At 45.7% G+C, this 18,189-nt stretch overlaps 1 protein-coding gene across 1 annotated transcript in view; it reads left to right on the top strand.

Annotated features, from left to right (window-relative positions):
• Positions 1-18,189, top strand: part of LOC124038772 — a 133,569-nt gene that overhangs the window by 14,389 nt on the left and 100,991 nt on the right. The window contains exons 10-17 of the mRNA XM_046354862.1: positions 2,801-2,918; positions 3,167-3,305; positions 6,329-6,436; positions 12,033-12,102; positions 12,337-12,474; positions 12,752-12,916; positions 13,843-13,937; positions 14,206-14,332. Coding sequence (XP_046210818.1) covers positions 2,801-2,918; positions 3,167-3,305; positions 6,329-6,436; positions 12,033-12,102; positions 12,337-12,474; positions 12,752-12,916; positions 13,843-13,937; positions 14,206-14,332 — 960 coding nt within the window. The remainder of the gene's footprint in view (positions 1-2,800; positions 2,919-3,166; positions 3,306-6,328; positions 6,437-12,032; positions 12,103-12,336; positions 12,475-12,751; positions 12,917-13,842; positions 13,938-14,205; positions 14,333-18,189) is intronic.

Genomic DNA, 18,189 nt, shown 5'->3' with positions numbered 1-18,189 from the left:
TGCCCATCTGATCATTTATCACTCCAGTGTTAATCTGCAAAATTGTAATTATTCGCCTATCTCCTGATGCCTTTTGCACACAATGTATATAGACTCCTTTTTTCTACTGTATTATTGACTTGTTAATTGTTTACTCCATGTGTAACTGTGTTGTCTGTTCACACTGCTACGCTTTATCTTGGCCAATTCGAAGTTGCAAATTAGAACTTGTTCAACTAGCCTACCTGGTTAAATAAAGGTGAAATAAAAAAATAAAATACGTGGCTATTCAAACCAGGAAGGATGTATAAAACCCTGACATCAGTTATGTGGCTATTTAAACCAGGAAAAGGTTAAAGGTTACATAGATTGGAAGTGTAGCCTTATTGTGGGACTGGAAGAGTAGCCTTATTGTGGGACTGGAAGAGTAGCCTTATTGTGGGACTGGAAGAGTAGCCTTATTGTGGGACTGGAAGAATAGCCTTATTGTGGGACTGGAGATTTCATTATTTGATCAAGGTTCTGCAACAGATGTACCGTAGTAATGAAGATACTGATCTACATGGATCAATGTATTTTATGAGATAAGGACTAAATAAATGTAATGTAATTTATGGGATCAGATGACTAAATGTAATGTATTTAATGTCATTATAGAACCAGGTGACTAAATGTAATGTATTGAATGTCATTATGGAACCAGGTGACTAAATGTAATGTATTGAATGTCATTATGGAACCAGGTGACTAAATGTAATGTATTGAATGTCATTATGGAACCAGGTGACTAAATGTAATGTATTGAATGTCATTCATGGGATCAGGTGACTAAATATATTGTGGCAAACCTCTTTGAATGTTCAACGACCAGCATACTGCCGGAATCCAGCAGTGCTTCAACCTCTTTCCCTTCAACCTTCACCCTGCACATATGATAGTTTCTTGGTCTTTCAAGTACAGTGGTTACAACAGGACATGCATACCGTATATCATCTTCATTTTCACCAAGGTTACATTGCATTGGCTCTTCTTTAATAGGGCAATAGGCTGCAATATGTCCTGGTTGATTACAATTGTAACAGATAATAGGGGTTCGGGGGGGAGACCCCCTCGACACCCAGTCCCGGTTTCCGTTTTTTCCCTTAGTGTCTCGGCCTGATTCTGATTCTTTCCTCATGGCCCCACACTGCTCTCTTCCCCCTCTATATGTTGGGACAGCCTTACCCTGTCCGATGGTTCGCCCATGCCTGGGGAACGGGAATCTTTCCTCCTGTGCCTGCTCAGCTGTTCCTGCTGTACAATACCGTTCAACCAGGCCCACGAGATGGTCGGCGGAAAGTACCTTGTTCTGGCCAACCCATCGTCTCACTTCTTGGGGTAGACCTCGCTGAAACTGGTTGAGAACGATGGTCTCGACGATCTCGGCGGATGACTGGGTCTCTGGTCGCAACCATTTCCGTGCCAGGTGAATCAAGTCGAACATCTGTGTTCGTGGGGGTTGTCCCGGTCGGTAGGACCACTGGTGGAAGCGGTGTGCCCTCACGGTATCGGTCACTCCCAGTCTAGTCAGGATCTCTCCCTTTAGTTTATTGTAATCCTGTGCATCTTTCAACTCCAGGTCGAAATATGCTTTTTGAGCGTCCCCTGCCAGGTATGGTGCCAGAAGCCCTGCCCATTCTTCTTTCGGCCACTTCTCCCTCTCTGCCGTCCTTTCGAAGGTGGTAAGATATGCTTCCACATCATCCTGCGCTGTCATTTTTTGAAGGAAATGATTGGCCCTCCTCTGGGTATTTGCAGCTGGTAATTGAGCCCCAATTTGGTCGGCTAGCCCCTTTAGGCCTTCTCTTAACTCCCGGGTGTTTCTCTCTTGCTCTTCTCTGAGCAGCTGGTTGGTGCGGTGCTGGACCTGTAACGTGTCCTGATACATTCGCATTGCATCCTGATGAGCTATTTGTTGAGCTCTAGTCGCCTCTTGTTGGGCGGCCGCCGCTTGTAACAGGGCCTGTATGGCTCCCTCCATACTCATTTTCCTGAAAAACTGTCCTAACCAAACAAAGCCAAAACAAAAAAAAACCTGACTCCCCTTTGGAGTGCTAACTGAACATTTATTCATTTTTTTCCTTCTACCTAACCAGTGGTATGTTAGTCTACTCGCATCCTCCACCACGTGTGGCAAACCTCTTCAAGGTTAGGAGCGTTTGTCACAAACTAAGTGGTAAACTGTCACCAAATCACCCAAGTAGGAGAGTTCTTTAGAACAGGACAGTACCTGTGTGTTTGTTTCTCCGTCCACCCAGGCCGTAGGCGAGGTCAAGGATAGCAGGGTTTGGTACACGAATTGGGTTCTCGGTAGGTCCAGGTCCAAACGCCAACAGGTAAGTCCAAACAATCCAGCTCATACACGGTAAATCCAGCCAATCTCTATAGTCTCTTTCTCTATTGTTCATAGATCCTTCCAGCACCCACTCTTCCTCTTCCTGGTTTTTCTTGACCCTTTATCTGTGAGTCGGCTCCACCTTCTGAGGGTTCCCCTTGCTTCTGGGACTTGTAGTTTTGGCGGTCGGCCATTTTGTGATCTGTAGTTCTGACAGGGGTGGCCATTTTAGTGACCGGGCAGAGCCCGTTTATTAGTTCTGCTCTCACATATCTGCCACTTATCACTCGACCCCCTTCTTTGCCACAATATTTAATGTCATTCTGGAACCAGGTGACTAAATGTAATGTTTTGAATGTAAGTCATGGGATCAGCTGGCTAAATGTAATATATTTAATGTAATTCATGGGATCAGCTAACTAAATGTTTTGAATGTCTTTCTCATAGGAACCGTGTTCAATGACATCACTCAGACTGGCTGTGTAGCTGTGAACCAGTGCTCTTGTCTCCACAATGGACAATCTTACCAGCCTGGACAATCATTCTCAAGAACATGCCACAAATGGTAAGAGCTGCAATGCGTTTATATTCACTGAATTGTTGTGTGTGTTGATCCGGGTGTGATGAGTCGGGTGTGATGAGTCGGATGTGTTGAGGCTAAACTGACTGTCTCTCTCCGTTAGTACCTGTATCCAAGGCCTGTGGAGCCGGATGTGTTGAGGCTAAACTGACTGTCTCTTTCTGTTAGTACCTGTATCCAAGGCTAGTGGAGTCAGATGTGTTGAGGCTAAACTGACTGTCTCTCTCTGTTAGTACCTGTATCCAAGGCCAGTGGAGTTGTATGGATCTAGATTGCCCTGCTACCTGCTCCATAGTGGGAGGTTCCCACATCACCACCTACGATGGGAAAGCCTACACCTTCCATGGAGACTGCTCATATGTCCTGTCCAAGGTAGGGATCTAACCTACTGTATGGAGACTGCTCATATGTCCTGTCCAAGGTAGGGATCTAACCTACTGTATGGAGACTGCTCATATGTCCTGTCCAAGGGAGGGATCTAACCTACTGTATGGAGACTGCTCATATGTCCTGTCCAAGGGAGGGATCTAACCTACTGTATGGAGACTGCTCATATGTCCTGTCCAAGGGAGGGATCTAACCTACTGTATGGAGACTGCTCATATGTCCTGTCCAAGGGAGGGATCTAACCTACAGTATGGAGTGATATTAGTGCCAACAGAAAATATTGAATAAAAATGTGATTCAATTCAGATTCCATGTCAGGTGGCACTAATATGACTCCATGCTGACACATACTGTATGTTTAGTAGATTTAACTCCTAACTCGCTAGCGAACATGTACTGGCCCACGAACCGGCCACATCCGGCATAGATTGCTGCCGACAGCTGGCAGCCACTTGCATTTGAAGTGCTTATACATACCATTAGCATCACTATCCATATTAATCTCATAAATACTTTTCAATCAAGTTCAAATAATATACAGTGCCTTCAAAAGGTATTCACACCCAATAATGGCTGTGATAGGAGAAAACTGAGGATGGATTAACAACATTGTAGTTACTCCACAATACTAACCTAATTGACAAGTGAAAAGAAGGAATCCTGTACAGAAGAAAAACATTCCAAAACACACATCCTGTTTGCAACAAGGCACTAAAGTCATACTGCAAAAAAATGTTGCAAGGCAATTCACTTTTTGTCATCAATAGAAAGTGTTATGTTTGGGGAAAATACAATACATTACTGAGTACCACTCTTCATATTTTCAAGCATAGTGGTGACTGCACCATGTTATGCCTGCATCATGTTATGGGTATGCTTGTAATCGTTAAGGACTGGGGAGTTCCGTATAAAAGATAAATGGAATGGAGTTAAGCACAGGAACAATCCTAGAGGAAAACCGGGTTCAGTCTGCTTTCCACCAGACACTGGGAGACAAATTCACCATTCAGCTGGATGATGACCTAAAACACAAGGCCAAGTATACACTGGAGTTGCTTACCAATATGACATTGAATGTTCCTGAGTGGCCTGGTTACAGTTTTGACTAAATCGGTTTTAAAATCTATGGAAAATGGCTGTTTATCAATGATCAACATCCAACTTGACAGAGCTTGAAGAATGTACAAAAATAAGTGCAAATATTGTACAATCCAGGTGTGCAAATCTCTTAGAAACTTACCCAGAAACACTCACAGCTGTAATCACTGCCAAAGGTGATTCTAACATGTATTGACTCAGAGGTGTGAATGCGAATGTAAATAAGATATTTCATTTTCAATAAATTAGCAAATGTTTCTAAAAACATGTTGTTTTCACAATGTCATTAATGGGTAGTGTGAAAAAACTATATTTAATCCATTTTAAATTCAGGCTGTAACACAGCAACATGTGGAATAAGTCAAGGGGAGTGAATACTTCCTGAAGGAACTGTAATTCCCTAGGACCAAAAGTAGGCAAGTAATAAGTGGTGTGTTACAAAAAATGTGTTCCCTTAACTTTCATATCTTAACTTTTACTGTCTTGGCGGCAAGGTAGCCTAGTGGTTAGATCGTTGGACTAGTAACCGGAAGGTTTCAAGTTCAAACCCCCGAGCCGACAAGGTACAAATCTGTGGTTCTGCCCATGAACAGGCAGTTAACCCATTGTTCCTAGGCCGTCATTGAAAATAAGAATTTGTTCTTAACCGACTTGCCTAGTTAAATAAAAGGTCAAATAAAATAAAAACTTGTCGTGTCTTTACTATCATTAAACTGAAGACTTCGTTGTATGCATGTGTTCCCTTGACTTTACTGTCATACCTTAACTTTACTATTGTCAAGTTGTCTAGGTGTTATAATTATTTCAACTCTGCCCAAACTTGTGAAATGGCTTGCTCAACACGTGAAGGATGCAAAGTTCCTTTTTAGTGGTTTTGATGCCATTTGTTGAAAATGTTGAAACAGTTGATTTGTTGAATAGAGTAGTTGAATGACAGAGGAGTTGGGAATAGGAATAGGTTGATAACCTTAAAACAGAGAATAAACATGAATTATTTTACACAATAAACAAACAAAGCATGGCTTTGAATAAAGTAAACGTTTAAACAATTTAATCTAGCACTTCAAGAAATTATTTCTGCAGTCAGAAAATATCCACAAAAAAAGAAGTTACCACTCCTACCAGAGTTAAACATGTAAATTGTGCTAAGCACTGGATGCAACATAATAAATAATTCCAAACATTACATACCAGTTGCATCTTTAGGGTTGAACAATAAGCTGTTTGTATGTTGAGGACCCAAGCAAAGCTAAGCCCAAACATTTTATACCCATGCTTATCTGCCAGGTGCGCATGTAAAAGTAGTCCCTCCAGAAATCCTGGCTCGATTTTTTTAGTTCCACCCATGTTTTTGGGTTATCTGCCCTCTTGAGGCCTGGAGTTCTTTAAAGGAAGAGCTGCCATTGTGCTCATGTTTTGAGTGTTCTGTTTTTTGATGCAACAACTATCAAACCATAACTTTACTGTCATACCTTAACTTTACTGTCATACCTTAACTTTACTGTCATACCTTAATGTTACTGTCATACCATAACTTTACTGTCATACCTTAACTTTACTGTCATACCTTAATGTTACTGTCATACCTTAATGTTACTGTCATACCTTAACTTTACTGTCATACCTTAATGTTACTGTCATACCTTAACTTTACTGTCATACCTTAATGTTACTGTCATACCTTAACTTTACTGTCATACCTTAATGTTACTGTCATACCATAACTTTACTGTCATACCTTAACTTTACTGTCATACCTTAATGTTACTGTCATACCATAACTTTACTGTCATACCTTAACTTTACTGTCATACCTTAATGTTACTGTCATACCATAACTTTACTGTCATACCTTAACTTTACTGTCATACCTTAATGTTACTGTCATACCTGTTGCCGATTGTCCCCAGCAAACCAACAAGACTGCTTTCACAGTCCTGGGTGACATAGTGAAATGTGGGAAGACGGACATTGAGACCTGCCTAAGATCTGTAACCCTGGTGACTCCAGAGTCCACGGTAAGTTAGCCAGTCAGTGACTCGTATCACCACTTCAGGGTTGGTGTCATGTTTTGTCTTATATTGTCTTGTCATTATGCTTTCCCTTCTGTTCGTTTCCCCCTGCTGGTCTTATTAGGTTCGTTCCTTTTTTCTCTCTCCCTCCCTCTCTCTCCTCTCTATCGTTCCGTTCCTGCTCCCATCTGTTCCTCATTCTCCTACTCAATCATTTAGTCTTGTCACACCTGTTCCCTATCTTATCCTCTGATTAGAGTCCCTATTTCTCCCCTTGTTTTCCGTTTCTGTCCTGTCGGATCCTTGTATATTGTTCGCCATGCTGTGTCTTTGTCTCGCCCTGTCGTGTCTTGTTTCCCTCAGATGCTGCGTGTGAGCAGGTGTCTGAGTCTGCTACGGTCGGTGCCTTCCCGAGGCAACCTACAGTTTATGGTCGAGTCTCCAGTCTGTCCTCGTCACTACGAGTGGAATTTAGTTTTTTATGTTTTGTTTTCTGCTCTGATTGTCCAGGAGTATTGCTTATTTCCTTTACTGGAATAAAGACTCTGTTTTCGCCAAGTCGCTTTTGGGTCCTCATTCACCTGCATAACAGAAGGATCCGACCAAGAATGGACCCAGCGACTACAGATTCTCGTAACACTGCCGTCGAGATCCAAGGAGCCATGCTCGGCAGACACGAGCAGGAATTGTCTGCTGCTCGTCATGCCGTTGAGAACCTGGCCGCTCAGGTTTCCGACCTCTCTGGACAGTTCCAGAGTCTTCGTCTCGTGCCACCTGCTACTTCCTGGTCTGCCGAGCCTCCGGAACCTAGGGTTAATAACCCACCTTGTTACTCCGGGCAGCCCACGGAGTGCCGCTCCTTTCTCACCCAGTGTGATATTGTGTTCTCTTTCCAACCCAACACATACTCTAGAGAGAGAGCTCGGGTTGCTTACGTCATATCACTCCTTACTGGCCAGGCTCGAGAGTGGGGCACAGCTATCTGGGAGGCAAGGGCTGATTGTTCTAACAATTACCTGAACTTTAAAGAGGAGATGATTCGGGTTTTTGATCGTTCAGTTTTTGGTAGGGAGGCTTCTAGGGCCCTGGCTTCCCTATGTCAAGGTGATCGGTCCATAACGGATTACTCTATAGAGTTTCGCACTCTTGCTGCCTCTAGTGACTGGAACGAGCCGGCGCTGCTCGTTCGTTTTCTGGAGGGACTCCACGCAGAGGTTAAAGATGAGATTCTCTCCCGGGAGGTTCCTTCCAGTGTGGACTCTTTGATTGCACTCGCCATCCGCATAGAACGACGGGTAGATCTTCGTCACCAAGCTCGTGGAAGAGAGCTCGCGTTAACGGTGTTTCCCCTCTCCGCATCGCAACCATCTCCCTCCTCTGGCTCAGAGACTGAGCCCATGCAGCTGGGAGGTATTCGCATCTCGACTAAGGAGAGGGAACGGAGGATCACCAACCGCCTGTGCCTCTATTGCGGACTTGCTGGACATTTTGTCAATTCATGTCCAGTAAAAGGCCAGAGCTCATCAGTAAGCGGAGGGCTACTGGTGAGCGCTACTACTCAGGTCTCTCCATCAAGATCCTGTACTACTATGTCGGTCCATCTACGCTGGACCGGTTCGGGTGCTACATGCAGTGCCTTGATAGACTCTGGGGCTGAGGGTTGTTTTATGGACGAAGCATGGGCTTGGAAACATGACATTCCTCTCAGACAGTTAGGGAAGCCTACGCCCATGTTCGCCTTAGATGGTAGTCATCTCCCCAGTATCAGATATGAGACACTACCTTTAACCCTCACAGTATCTGGTAACCACAGTGAGACTATTTCCTTTTTGATTTTTCGTTCACCTTTTACACCTGTTGTTTTGGGTCATCCCTGGCTAGTATGTCATAATCCTTCTATTAATTGGTCTAGTAATTCTATCCTATCCTGGAACGTTTCTTGTCATGTGAAGTGTTTAATGTCTGCTATCCCTCCCGTTTCTTCTGTCCCCACTTCTCAGGAGGAACCTGGCGATTTGACAGGAGTGCCGGAGGAATATCATGATCTGCGCACGTTCTTCAGTCGGTCCAGAGCCAACTCCCTTCCTCCTCACCGGTCGTATGATTGTAGTATTGATCTCCTTCCGGGGACCACTCCTCCTCGGGGTAGACTATACTCTCTGTCGGCTCCCGAACGTAAGGCTCTCGAGGATTATTTGTCTGTGTCTCTTGAGGCCGGCACCGTAGTGCCTTCTTCCTCCCCTGCCGGGGCGGGGTTTTTTTGTTAAGAAGAAGGACGGTACTCTGCGCCCCTGCGTGGATTATCGAGGGCTGAATGACATAACAGTTAAGAATCGTTATCCGCTTCCCCTTATGTCATCAGCCTTCGAGATTCTGCAGGGAGCCAGGTTCTTTACTAAGTTGGACCTTCGTAACGCTTACCATCTCGTGCGCATCAGAGAGGGGGACGAGTGGAAAACGGCGTTTAACACTCCGTTAGGGCATTTTGAGTACCGGGTTCTGCCGTTTGGTCTCGCTAATGCGCCAGCTGTTTTTCAGGCATTAGTTAATGATGTTCTGAGAGACATGCTGAACATCTTTGTTTTTGTCTACCTTGACGATATCCTGATTTTTTCACCGTCACTCGAGATTCATGTTCAGCACGTTCGACGTGTACTCCAGCGCCTTTTAGAGAATTGTCTCTACGTGAAGGCTGAGAAGTGCTCTTTTCATGTCTCCTCCGTCACTTTTCTCGGTTCTGTTATTTCCGCTGAAGGCATTCAGATGGATCCCGCTAAGGTCCAGGCTGTCAGTGATTGGCCCGTTCCAAGGTCACGTGTCGAGTTGCAGCGCTTTCTAGGTTTCGCTAATTTCTATCGGCGTTTCATTCGTAATTTCGGTCAAGTTGCTGCCCCTCTCACAGCTCTTACTTCTGTCAAGACGTGTTTTAAGTGGTCCGGTTCCGCCCAGGGAGCTTTTGATCTTCTCAAGAAACGTTTTACGTCCGCTCCTATCCTCGTTACTCCTGACGTCACTAAACAATTCATTGTCGAGGTTGACGCTTCAGAGGTAGGCGTGGGAGCCATTCTATCCCAGCGCTTCCAGTCTGACGATAAGGTTCATCCTTGCGCTTATTTTTCTCATCGCCTGTCGCCATCGGAACGCAACTATGATGTGGGTAACCGCGAACTGCTCGCCATCCGCTTAGCCCTAGGCGAATGGCGACAGTGGTTGGAGGGGGCGACCGTTCCTTTTGTCGTTTGGACAGACCATAAGAACCTTGAGTACATCCGTTCTGCCAAACGACTTAATGCACGTCAAGCTCGTTGGGCGTTGTTTTTCGCTCGTTTCTAGTTTGTGATTTCTTACCGTCCTGGTAGTAAGAACACCAAGCCTGATGCCTTATCCCGTCTGTTTAGTTCTTCTGTGGCTTCTACTGATCCCGAGGGGATTCTTCCTTATGGGTGTGTTGTCGGGTTGACAGTCTGGGGAATTGAAAGACAGGTTAAGCAAGCACTCACGCACACTGCGTCGCCACGCGCTTGTCCTAGTAACCTTCTTTTCGTTCCTGTTTCTACTCGTCTGGCTGTTCTTCAGTGGGCTCACTCTGCCAAGTTAGCTGGTCATCCCGGCGTTCGAGGTACTCTTGCTTCTATTCGCCAGCGCTTTTGGTGGCCTACTCAGGAGCGTGACACGCGCCGTTTCGTGGCTGCTTGTTCGGACTGCGCGCAGACTAAGTCAGGTAACTCTCCTCCTGCCGGTCGTCTCAGACCGCTTCCCATTCCTTCTCGACCATGGTCTCACATCGCCTTAGACTTCATTACCGGTCTGCCTTTGTCTGCGGGGAAGACTGTGATTCTTACGGTTGTCGATAGGTTCTCTAAGGCGGCACATTTCATTCCCCTCGCTAAGCTTCCTTCCGCTAAGGAGACGGCACAAATCATCATCGAGAATGTGTTCAGAATTCATGGCCTCCCGTTAGACGCCGTTTCAGACAGAGGTCCGCAATTCACGTCACAGTTTTGGAGGGAGTTCTGTCGTTTGATTGGTGCGTCCGTCAGTCTCTCTTCCGGGTTTCATCCCCAGTCTAACGGTCAAGCAGAAAGGGCCAATCAGACGATTGGTCGCATACTACGCAGCCTTTCTTTTAAAAACCCTGCGTCTTGGGCAGAACAGCTCCCCTGGGCAGAATACGCTCACAACTCGCTTCCTTCGTCTGCTACCGGGTTATCTCCGTTTCAGAGTAGTCTGGGTTACCAGCCTCCTCTGTTCTCATCCCAGCTTGCCGAGTCCAGCGTTCCCTCCGCTCAAGCGTTTGTCCAACGTTGTGAGCGCACCTGGAGGAGGGTGAGGTCTGCACTTTGCCGTTACAGGGCACAGACTGTGAGAGCCGCCAATAAACGTAGGATTAAGAGTCCTAGGTATTGTTGCGGCCAGAGAGTGTGGCTTTCCACTCGTAACCTTCCCCTTACGACAGCTTCTCGTAAGTTGACTCCGCGGTTCATTGGTCCGTTCTGTGTCTCCCAGGTCGTCAATCCTGTCGCTGTGCGACTGCTTCTTCCGCGACATCTTCGTCGCGTCCATCCTGTCTTCCATGTCTCCTGTGTCAAGCCCTTTCTTCGCACCCCCGTTCGTCTTCCCTCCCCCCGTCCTTGTCGAGCGCACCTATTTACAAGGTACGTAGGATCATGGACATGCGTTCTCGGGGACGGGGTCACCAATACTTAGTGGATTGGGAGGGTTACGGTCCTGAGGAGAGGAGTTGGGTTCCGTCTCGGGACGTGCTGGACCGTTCGCTGATTGATGATTTCCTCCGTTGCCGCCAGGATTCCTCCTCGAGTGCGCCAGGAGGCGCTCGGTGAGTGGGGGGGTACTGTCCTGTTTTGTCTTATATTGTCTTGTCATTATGCTTTCCCTTCTGTTCGTTTCCCCCTGCTGGTCTTATTAGGTTCGTTCCTTTTTTCTCTCTCCCTCCCTCTCTCTCCTCTCTATCGTTCCGTTCCTGCTCCCAGCTGTTCCTCATTCTCCTACTCAATCATTTAGTCTTGTCACACCTGTTCCCTATCTTATCCTCTGATTAGAGTCCCTATTTCTCCCCTTGTTTTCCGTTTCTGTCCTGTCGGATCCTTGTATATTGTTCGCCGTGCTGTGTCTTTGTCTCGCCCTGTCGTGTCTTGTTTCCCTCAGATGCTGCGTGTGAGCAGGTGTCTGAGTCTGCTACGGTCGGTGCCTTCCCGAGGCAACCTACAGTTTATGGTCGAGTCTCCAGTCTGTCCTCGTCACTACAAGTGGAATTTAGTTTTTTATGTTTTGTTTTCTGCTCTGATTGTCCAGGAGTATTGCCTATTTCCTTTACTGGAATAAAGACTCTGTTTTCGCCAAGTCGCTTTTGGGTCCTCATTCACCTGCATAACAGTTGGAGTAAATTACATTTCATTTCCAGTCAATTCAGGCAGTCCACTGAATTCCAATTCCAATGCTCTTCATTGTTTTTCAGTGAGGAACATTTGGAATTAGAATTAGGTTTTCTTTCTGAATTGACAGGAATTGACTCCAACCCTGTTCCACACTCCTTATCACCAGGGGAGTTGCTTTAACTCAAGTTGTAATTTGTCACTTGCAGATGATCGTTATCGATGCCAGTGGAAGGGTCTTTGTCAACAAGATGTTTTCTCAGATGCCGCTTTTCATGGGTGAGTGACTGATTGGTGGCAGCTGTCTATTTTTTGTAGTCATTGATCAGTATAAACGTATGTTTGAAACCCTTCCCATGCAGTACATTCTGTACCAGAAGTTGTCTCTTTCTTTCATCTTTCTTTCCTTGTCTAGCAGCATGTAACACCTTAAGCATCCCACAATAGGGAAGTGGGTGCTAAAAGTTCATGGTAAACCAGATTGTAACTAGAACTTGTGTATATTTTCCACAGCTGATGTAAGGGTCTTTCAGCCCTCTACGTTCTACATCGTTGTGCATACCTCTTATGGGCTCCGTCTAGAGGTCCAGCTAACACCTATAATGCAGGTCTACATCGTAGCTAGCAGTTCACACAAAGAAAAAACCCAGGGTATGTTTCTCTCTGCTCATTTAAAGCCTTTGTGGAAAGGTAATCGTTTTTGGGTTGTTGAGAAGCGCTATATAAATCTCATGCATTATTATTATAAAAGCTTATTGGTTATCAAACTACTGTTAATGTAACATGTGTCACTATACCGCTTGTTTGAGGGGTTCGGTCAAACCTCACCTGAAACAATTATTAATAAACTAATGATACTTGATGCATTGCATCTTCAGTCAATGTTAGTTCAAACCACCTGTTATAATGTTTTGTACCTCTTATCCAGGTCTTTGCGGAGACTTTAACGGTGTCCAAGCTGATGACTTCAGAACCATCAATGGACTCGTGGAAGGAACCGCTGTGACGTTCGCCAACACTTGGAAGACCAAAGCAAGCTGTCCTGATGTGGCACAGAACTTTGAGATGCCATGCAGTCTGAGTGTAGAGAACGGTACTCCTTCGACCTCTTTAAAAACACTAACATAAGTCTAATGCAGTGGTTCTCAAACTAGGGGTCACGACCTCATGTGGGACCTTATATGAAAATGGGGTCTCGGGAGAATTTCCAAAACACAAAAAAATATACACACTGAACAAAAAATGAACGTAACATGAAAGTGTTGGTCCCTATGTTTCATGAGCTTAAATAACAGATCTACATTTTCCATTAGCACAAACATTTTAAGATCAAGAAGCTATTTGAACAACATGACAATTATACAGGTGCACCTTGTGCTGGGTGTCAGAAAAAATGTCACTCTAAAATGTGAGGTTTTGAGGGAGCGTACAATTGGCATGATAACTACAGGAATGTCCATCAGAGTTGTTGTCAGAGAATTGAATGTTAATTTCTCTACCATAAGCCGCCTCCAACATCATTTTAGAGAATTTTGCAGTACGTCCATCCGTTTATGGCGTTGTGTGGGCGAGCGGTTTGCTGATGTTAATGTTATGAATAGAGTGCCCCATGGTTGTGGTGGGGTTATGGTATGGGCATAAGCTACAGACATATTTTTTCACATTGTTGCTGTCGTGAGAATTTTTGCCATCGTGAGAATTTTCTAAATGGTGTCGTGGGACAAAAAATTTTGGGAACCCCTGGTCTAATGAAACAAACCAAAACGCGCTTCAGCCCAGGTTGAACAAAAAAGAGAATAAGCTCGACTGACGGACGATTCCTTACTAGTAGTAGAAAATGGATCACTCTGTGCATAGATCTGAGTTTATTATCTAACTAACCGTAGAGAGCCTTTATCAAAGCCTTGGAATACTTCTTGGGGATTACATTTATGTATGTCTACTGAGATGCACAGTAAAGCCTAGATTAAAACTCTTTGTACTTTGTGAAATGTTGCTAATATCTCATATGTTTTACAGAGAGATATGCCAAGTACTGGTGCTCAATGCTGTCAGATAGTAAAGGAATATTTTCCCAATGCCACACTGAGATCAACCCAAATTACTACAAGGAAGTAAGTATGATGATTTTAACTTCTCAAATGCTCTTTAATTACAGAGTTATCCCAAAGCTAAGAATATATGTATTTATTTAAACAATCATTTAAGACGTTCAATATCAAATAATTATATAATATTAATTTAAGTTAAATCTCAAAACATCTAATCAGATTTTTGTAGTACTATTGTCCTGTGCTCGTGTGTGATTTCAGAAAACAGTAGTTTTAACACATCTCATAACTGAACGTTCTTCTTCTACTGTTTCTTCTTCTCTCCCTGTAGATCTGTGTATTTGACAGTTGTAACTGTGAGAGGAGTGAGGAGTGCATGTGTGCTGCGGTCTCCTCCTACGTCCATGCATGTGCTGCTGCAGGCGTCCTGCTCAGTGGATGGAGAAACACCACCTGTGGTAAGATAAACATCAGAGATACTGAATGTATTTATGTATTAATTAATGAAGGGTTCCCCTCCTATTAACCCACAGTGTTCAACCTTTACCCTCCTATTAACCCATGGTGTCCAGGGTTTACCCTCCTATTAACCCATGGCGTCCAGGGTTTACCCTCCTATTAACCCATGGTGTCCAGGGTTTACCCTCCTATTAACCCACGATGTCCAGGGTTACCCTCCTATTAACCCACGGTGTTCAGGGTTTACCCTCCTATTAACCCATGGTGTCCAGGGTTTACCCTCCTATTAACCCACGGTGTCCAGGGTTACCCTCCTATTAACCCACCATGTCCAGGGTTCACTCTCCTATTAATCCACGGTGTCCAGGGTTCACCCTCCTATTAACCCACCGTGTCCAGGGTTTACCCTCCTATTAACCCACGGTGTCCAGGGTTTGCCCTCCTATTAACCCACGGTGTCCAGGGTTTACCCTCCTATTAACCCACGGTGTCCAGGGTTCACCCTCCTATTAACCCACGGTGTCAAGGGTTCACCCTCCTATTAACACACTGTGTCCAGAGTTCACCCTCCTATTAACCCACAGTGTCCAGGGTTCACCCTCCCATTAACCCACAGTGTCCAAGGTTCACCCTCCTATTAACCCACGGTGTCCAGGGTTTACCCTCCTATTAACCCACGGTGTCCAGGGTTCCCCTCCTATTAACCCACGGTGTCCAGGGTTCACCCTCCTATTAACCCACGGTGTCCAGGGTTCACCCTCCTATTAACCCACAGTGTCCAGGGTTCACCCTCCTATTAACCCACACTGTCCAGGGATCACCCTCCCATTAACCCACAATGTCCAAGGTTCACCCTCCTATTAACCCACGGTGTCCAGGGTTTACCCTCCTATTAACCCACGGTGTCCAGGGTTTACCCTCCTATTAACCCACGGTGTCCAGGGTTCACCCTCCTATTAACCCACGGTGTCCAGGGTTCACCCTCCTATTAACCCACGGTGTCCAGGGTTCACCCTCCTATTAACCCACGGTGTCCAGGGTTCACCCTCCTATTAACCCACGGTGTCCAGGGTTTACCCTCCTATTAACCCACTGTGTCCAGGGTTCCCCTCCTATTAACCCACAGTGTTTAGGGTTTACCCTCCTATTAACCCACGGTGTTTAGGGTTTACCCTCCTATTAACCCACAGTGTCCAGGGTTCACCCTCCTATTAACCCACGGTGTCCAGGGTTTACCCTCCTATTAACCCACTGTGTCCAGGGTTCCCCTCCTATTAACTCACAGTGTCCAGGGTTTACCCTCCTATTTACCCAACGGTGTTCAGGGTTTACCCTCCTATTTACCCACGGTGTTCAGGGTTTACCCTCCTATTAACCCACTGTGTCCAGGGTTCCCCTCCTATTAACTCACAGTGTCCAGGGTTTATCCTCCTATTAACTCACAGTGTCCAGGTTTCACCCTCCTATTAACCCACAGTGTCCAGGGTTTATCCTCCTATTAACTCACAGTGTCCAGGGTTTACCCTCCTATTAACCCACGGTGTCCAGGGTTTAGCCTCCTATTAACCCACGGTGTCCAGGGTTTACCCTCCTATTAACCCATGGTGTCCAGGGTTTACCCTCCTATTAACCCACAGTGTCCAGGGTTACCCTCCTATTAACCCACCATGTCCAGGGTTAACTCTCCTATTAACCCACGGTGTCCAGGGTTCACCCTCCTATTAACCCACAGTGTCCAGGGTTCACCCTCCTATTAACCCACGGTGTCCAGGGTTTACCCTCCTATTAACCCACTGTGTCCAGGGTTCCCCTCCTATTAACTCACAGTGTCCAGGGTTTACCCTCCTATTTACCCAACGGTGTTCAGGGTTTACCCTCCTATTTACCCAACGGTGTTCAGGGTTTACCCTCCTATTTACCCACGGTGTTCAGGGTTTACCCTCCTATTAACCCACTGTGTCCAGGGTTCCCCTCCTATTGACTCACAGTGTCCAGGGTTTATCCTCCTATTAACTCACAGTGTCCAGGGTTCACCCTCCTATTAACCCACAGTGTCCAGGGTTTATCCTCCTATTAACTCACAGTGTCCAGGGTTTACCCTCCTATTAACCCACGGTGTCCAGGGTTTACCCTCCTATTAACCCACGGTGTCCAGGGTTTACCCTCCTATTAACCCACAGTGTCCAGGGTTACCCTCCTATTAACCCACCATGTCCAGGGTTAACTCTCCTATTAACCCACGGTGTCCAGGGTTCACCCTCCTATTAACCCACAGTGTCCAGGGTTCACCCTCCTATTAACCCACGGTGTCCAGGGTTTACCCTCCTATTAACCCACTGTGTCCAGGGTTCCCCTCCTATTAACCCACAGGGTTTAGGGTTTACCCTCCTATTAACCCACAGTGTCCAGGGTTCACCCTCCTATTAACCCACGGTGTCCAGGGTTCACCCTCCTATAAACCCACTGTGTCCCGGGTTCCCCTCCTATTAACCCACAGTGTCTAGGGTTTATCCTCCTATTTACCCAACGGTGTTCAGGGTTTACCCTCCTATTTACCCACGGTGTTTAGGGTTTACCCTCCTATTAACCCACTGTGTCCAGGGTTCCCCTCCTATTAACCCAGTGTTTAGGGTTTACCCTCCTATTAACCCACAGTGTCCAGGGTTTACCCTCCTATTAAATCACAGTGTCCAGGGTTTACCCTCCTATTTACCCACGGTGTCCCGGGTTCCCCTCCTATTTACCCACAGTGTCCAGGGTTTACCCTCCTATTAACCCACGGTGTCCAGGGTTTACCCTCCTATTAACTCACGGTGTCCAGGGTTTACCCTCCTATTTTTTTTCACCTTTATTTAACCAGGTAGGCTAGTTGAGATCAAGTTCTCATTTACAACTGCGACCTGGCCAAGATAAAGCATAGCAGTGTGAACAGACAACACAGAGTTACACATGAAGTAAACAATTAACAAGTCAATAACACAGTAGAAAAAAAGGGGAGTCTATATACAATGTGTGCAAAAGGCATGAGGAGGTAGACGAATAATTACAATATTGCAGATTAACACTGGAGTGATAAATGATCAGATGATCATGTACAGGTAGAGATATTGGTGTGCAAAAGAGCAGAAAAGTAAATAAATAAAAACTGTGTTGATGACGTAGGTGAAAATAGGTGGGCTATTTACCAATAGATTATGTACAGCTGCAGCGATCGGTTAGCTGCTCAGATAGCTGATGTTTGAAGTTGGTGAGGGAGATAAAAGTCTCCAACTTCAGCGATTTTTGCAATTCGTTCCAGTCACAGGCAGCAGAGTACTGGAACGAAAGGCGGCCGAATGAGGTGTTGGCTTTAGGGATGATCAGTGAGATACACCTGCTGGAGGGCGTGCTACGGATGGGTGTTGCCATCGTGACCAGTGAACTGAGATATGGCCTTGTAGATGACCTGGAGCCAGTGGGTCTGACGACGAATATGTAGCGAGGGCCAGCCGACTAGAGCATACAAGTCACAGTGGTGGGTAGTATAAGGTGCTTTAGTGACAAAACGGATGGTACTGTGATAAACTGCATCCAGTTTGCTGAGTAGAGTGTTGGAAGCCATTTTGTAGATGACATCGCCGAAGTCGAGGATCGGTAGGATAGTCAGTTTTACTAGGGTAAGCTTGGCAGCGTGAGTGAAGGATGCTTTGTTGCGGAATAGAAAGCCGACCCTTGATTTGATTTTCGCTTGAAGATGTTTGATATGGGTCTGGAAGGAGAGTTTGCAGTCTAGCCAGACACCTAGGTACTTATAGGTGTCCACATATTCAAGGTCGGAACCATCCAGTGTGGTGATGCTAGTCGGGCATGCGGGTGC

The sequence above is a fragment of the Oncorhynchus gorbuscha genome, linkage group LG01, assembly GCF_021184085.1.
Source record: "Oncorhynchus gorbuscha isolate QuinsamMale2020 ecotype Even-year linkage group LG01, OgorEven_v1.0, whole genome shotgun sequence".
Taxonomy (NCBI): domain Eukaryota; kingdom Metazoa; phylum Chordata; class Actinopteri; order Salmoniformes; family Salmonidae; genus Oncorhynchus; species Oncorhynchus gorbuscha.
This window is presented reverse-complemented; position numbering and strand designations above follow the sequence as displayed.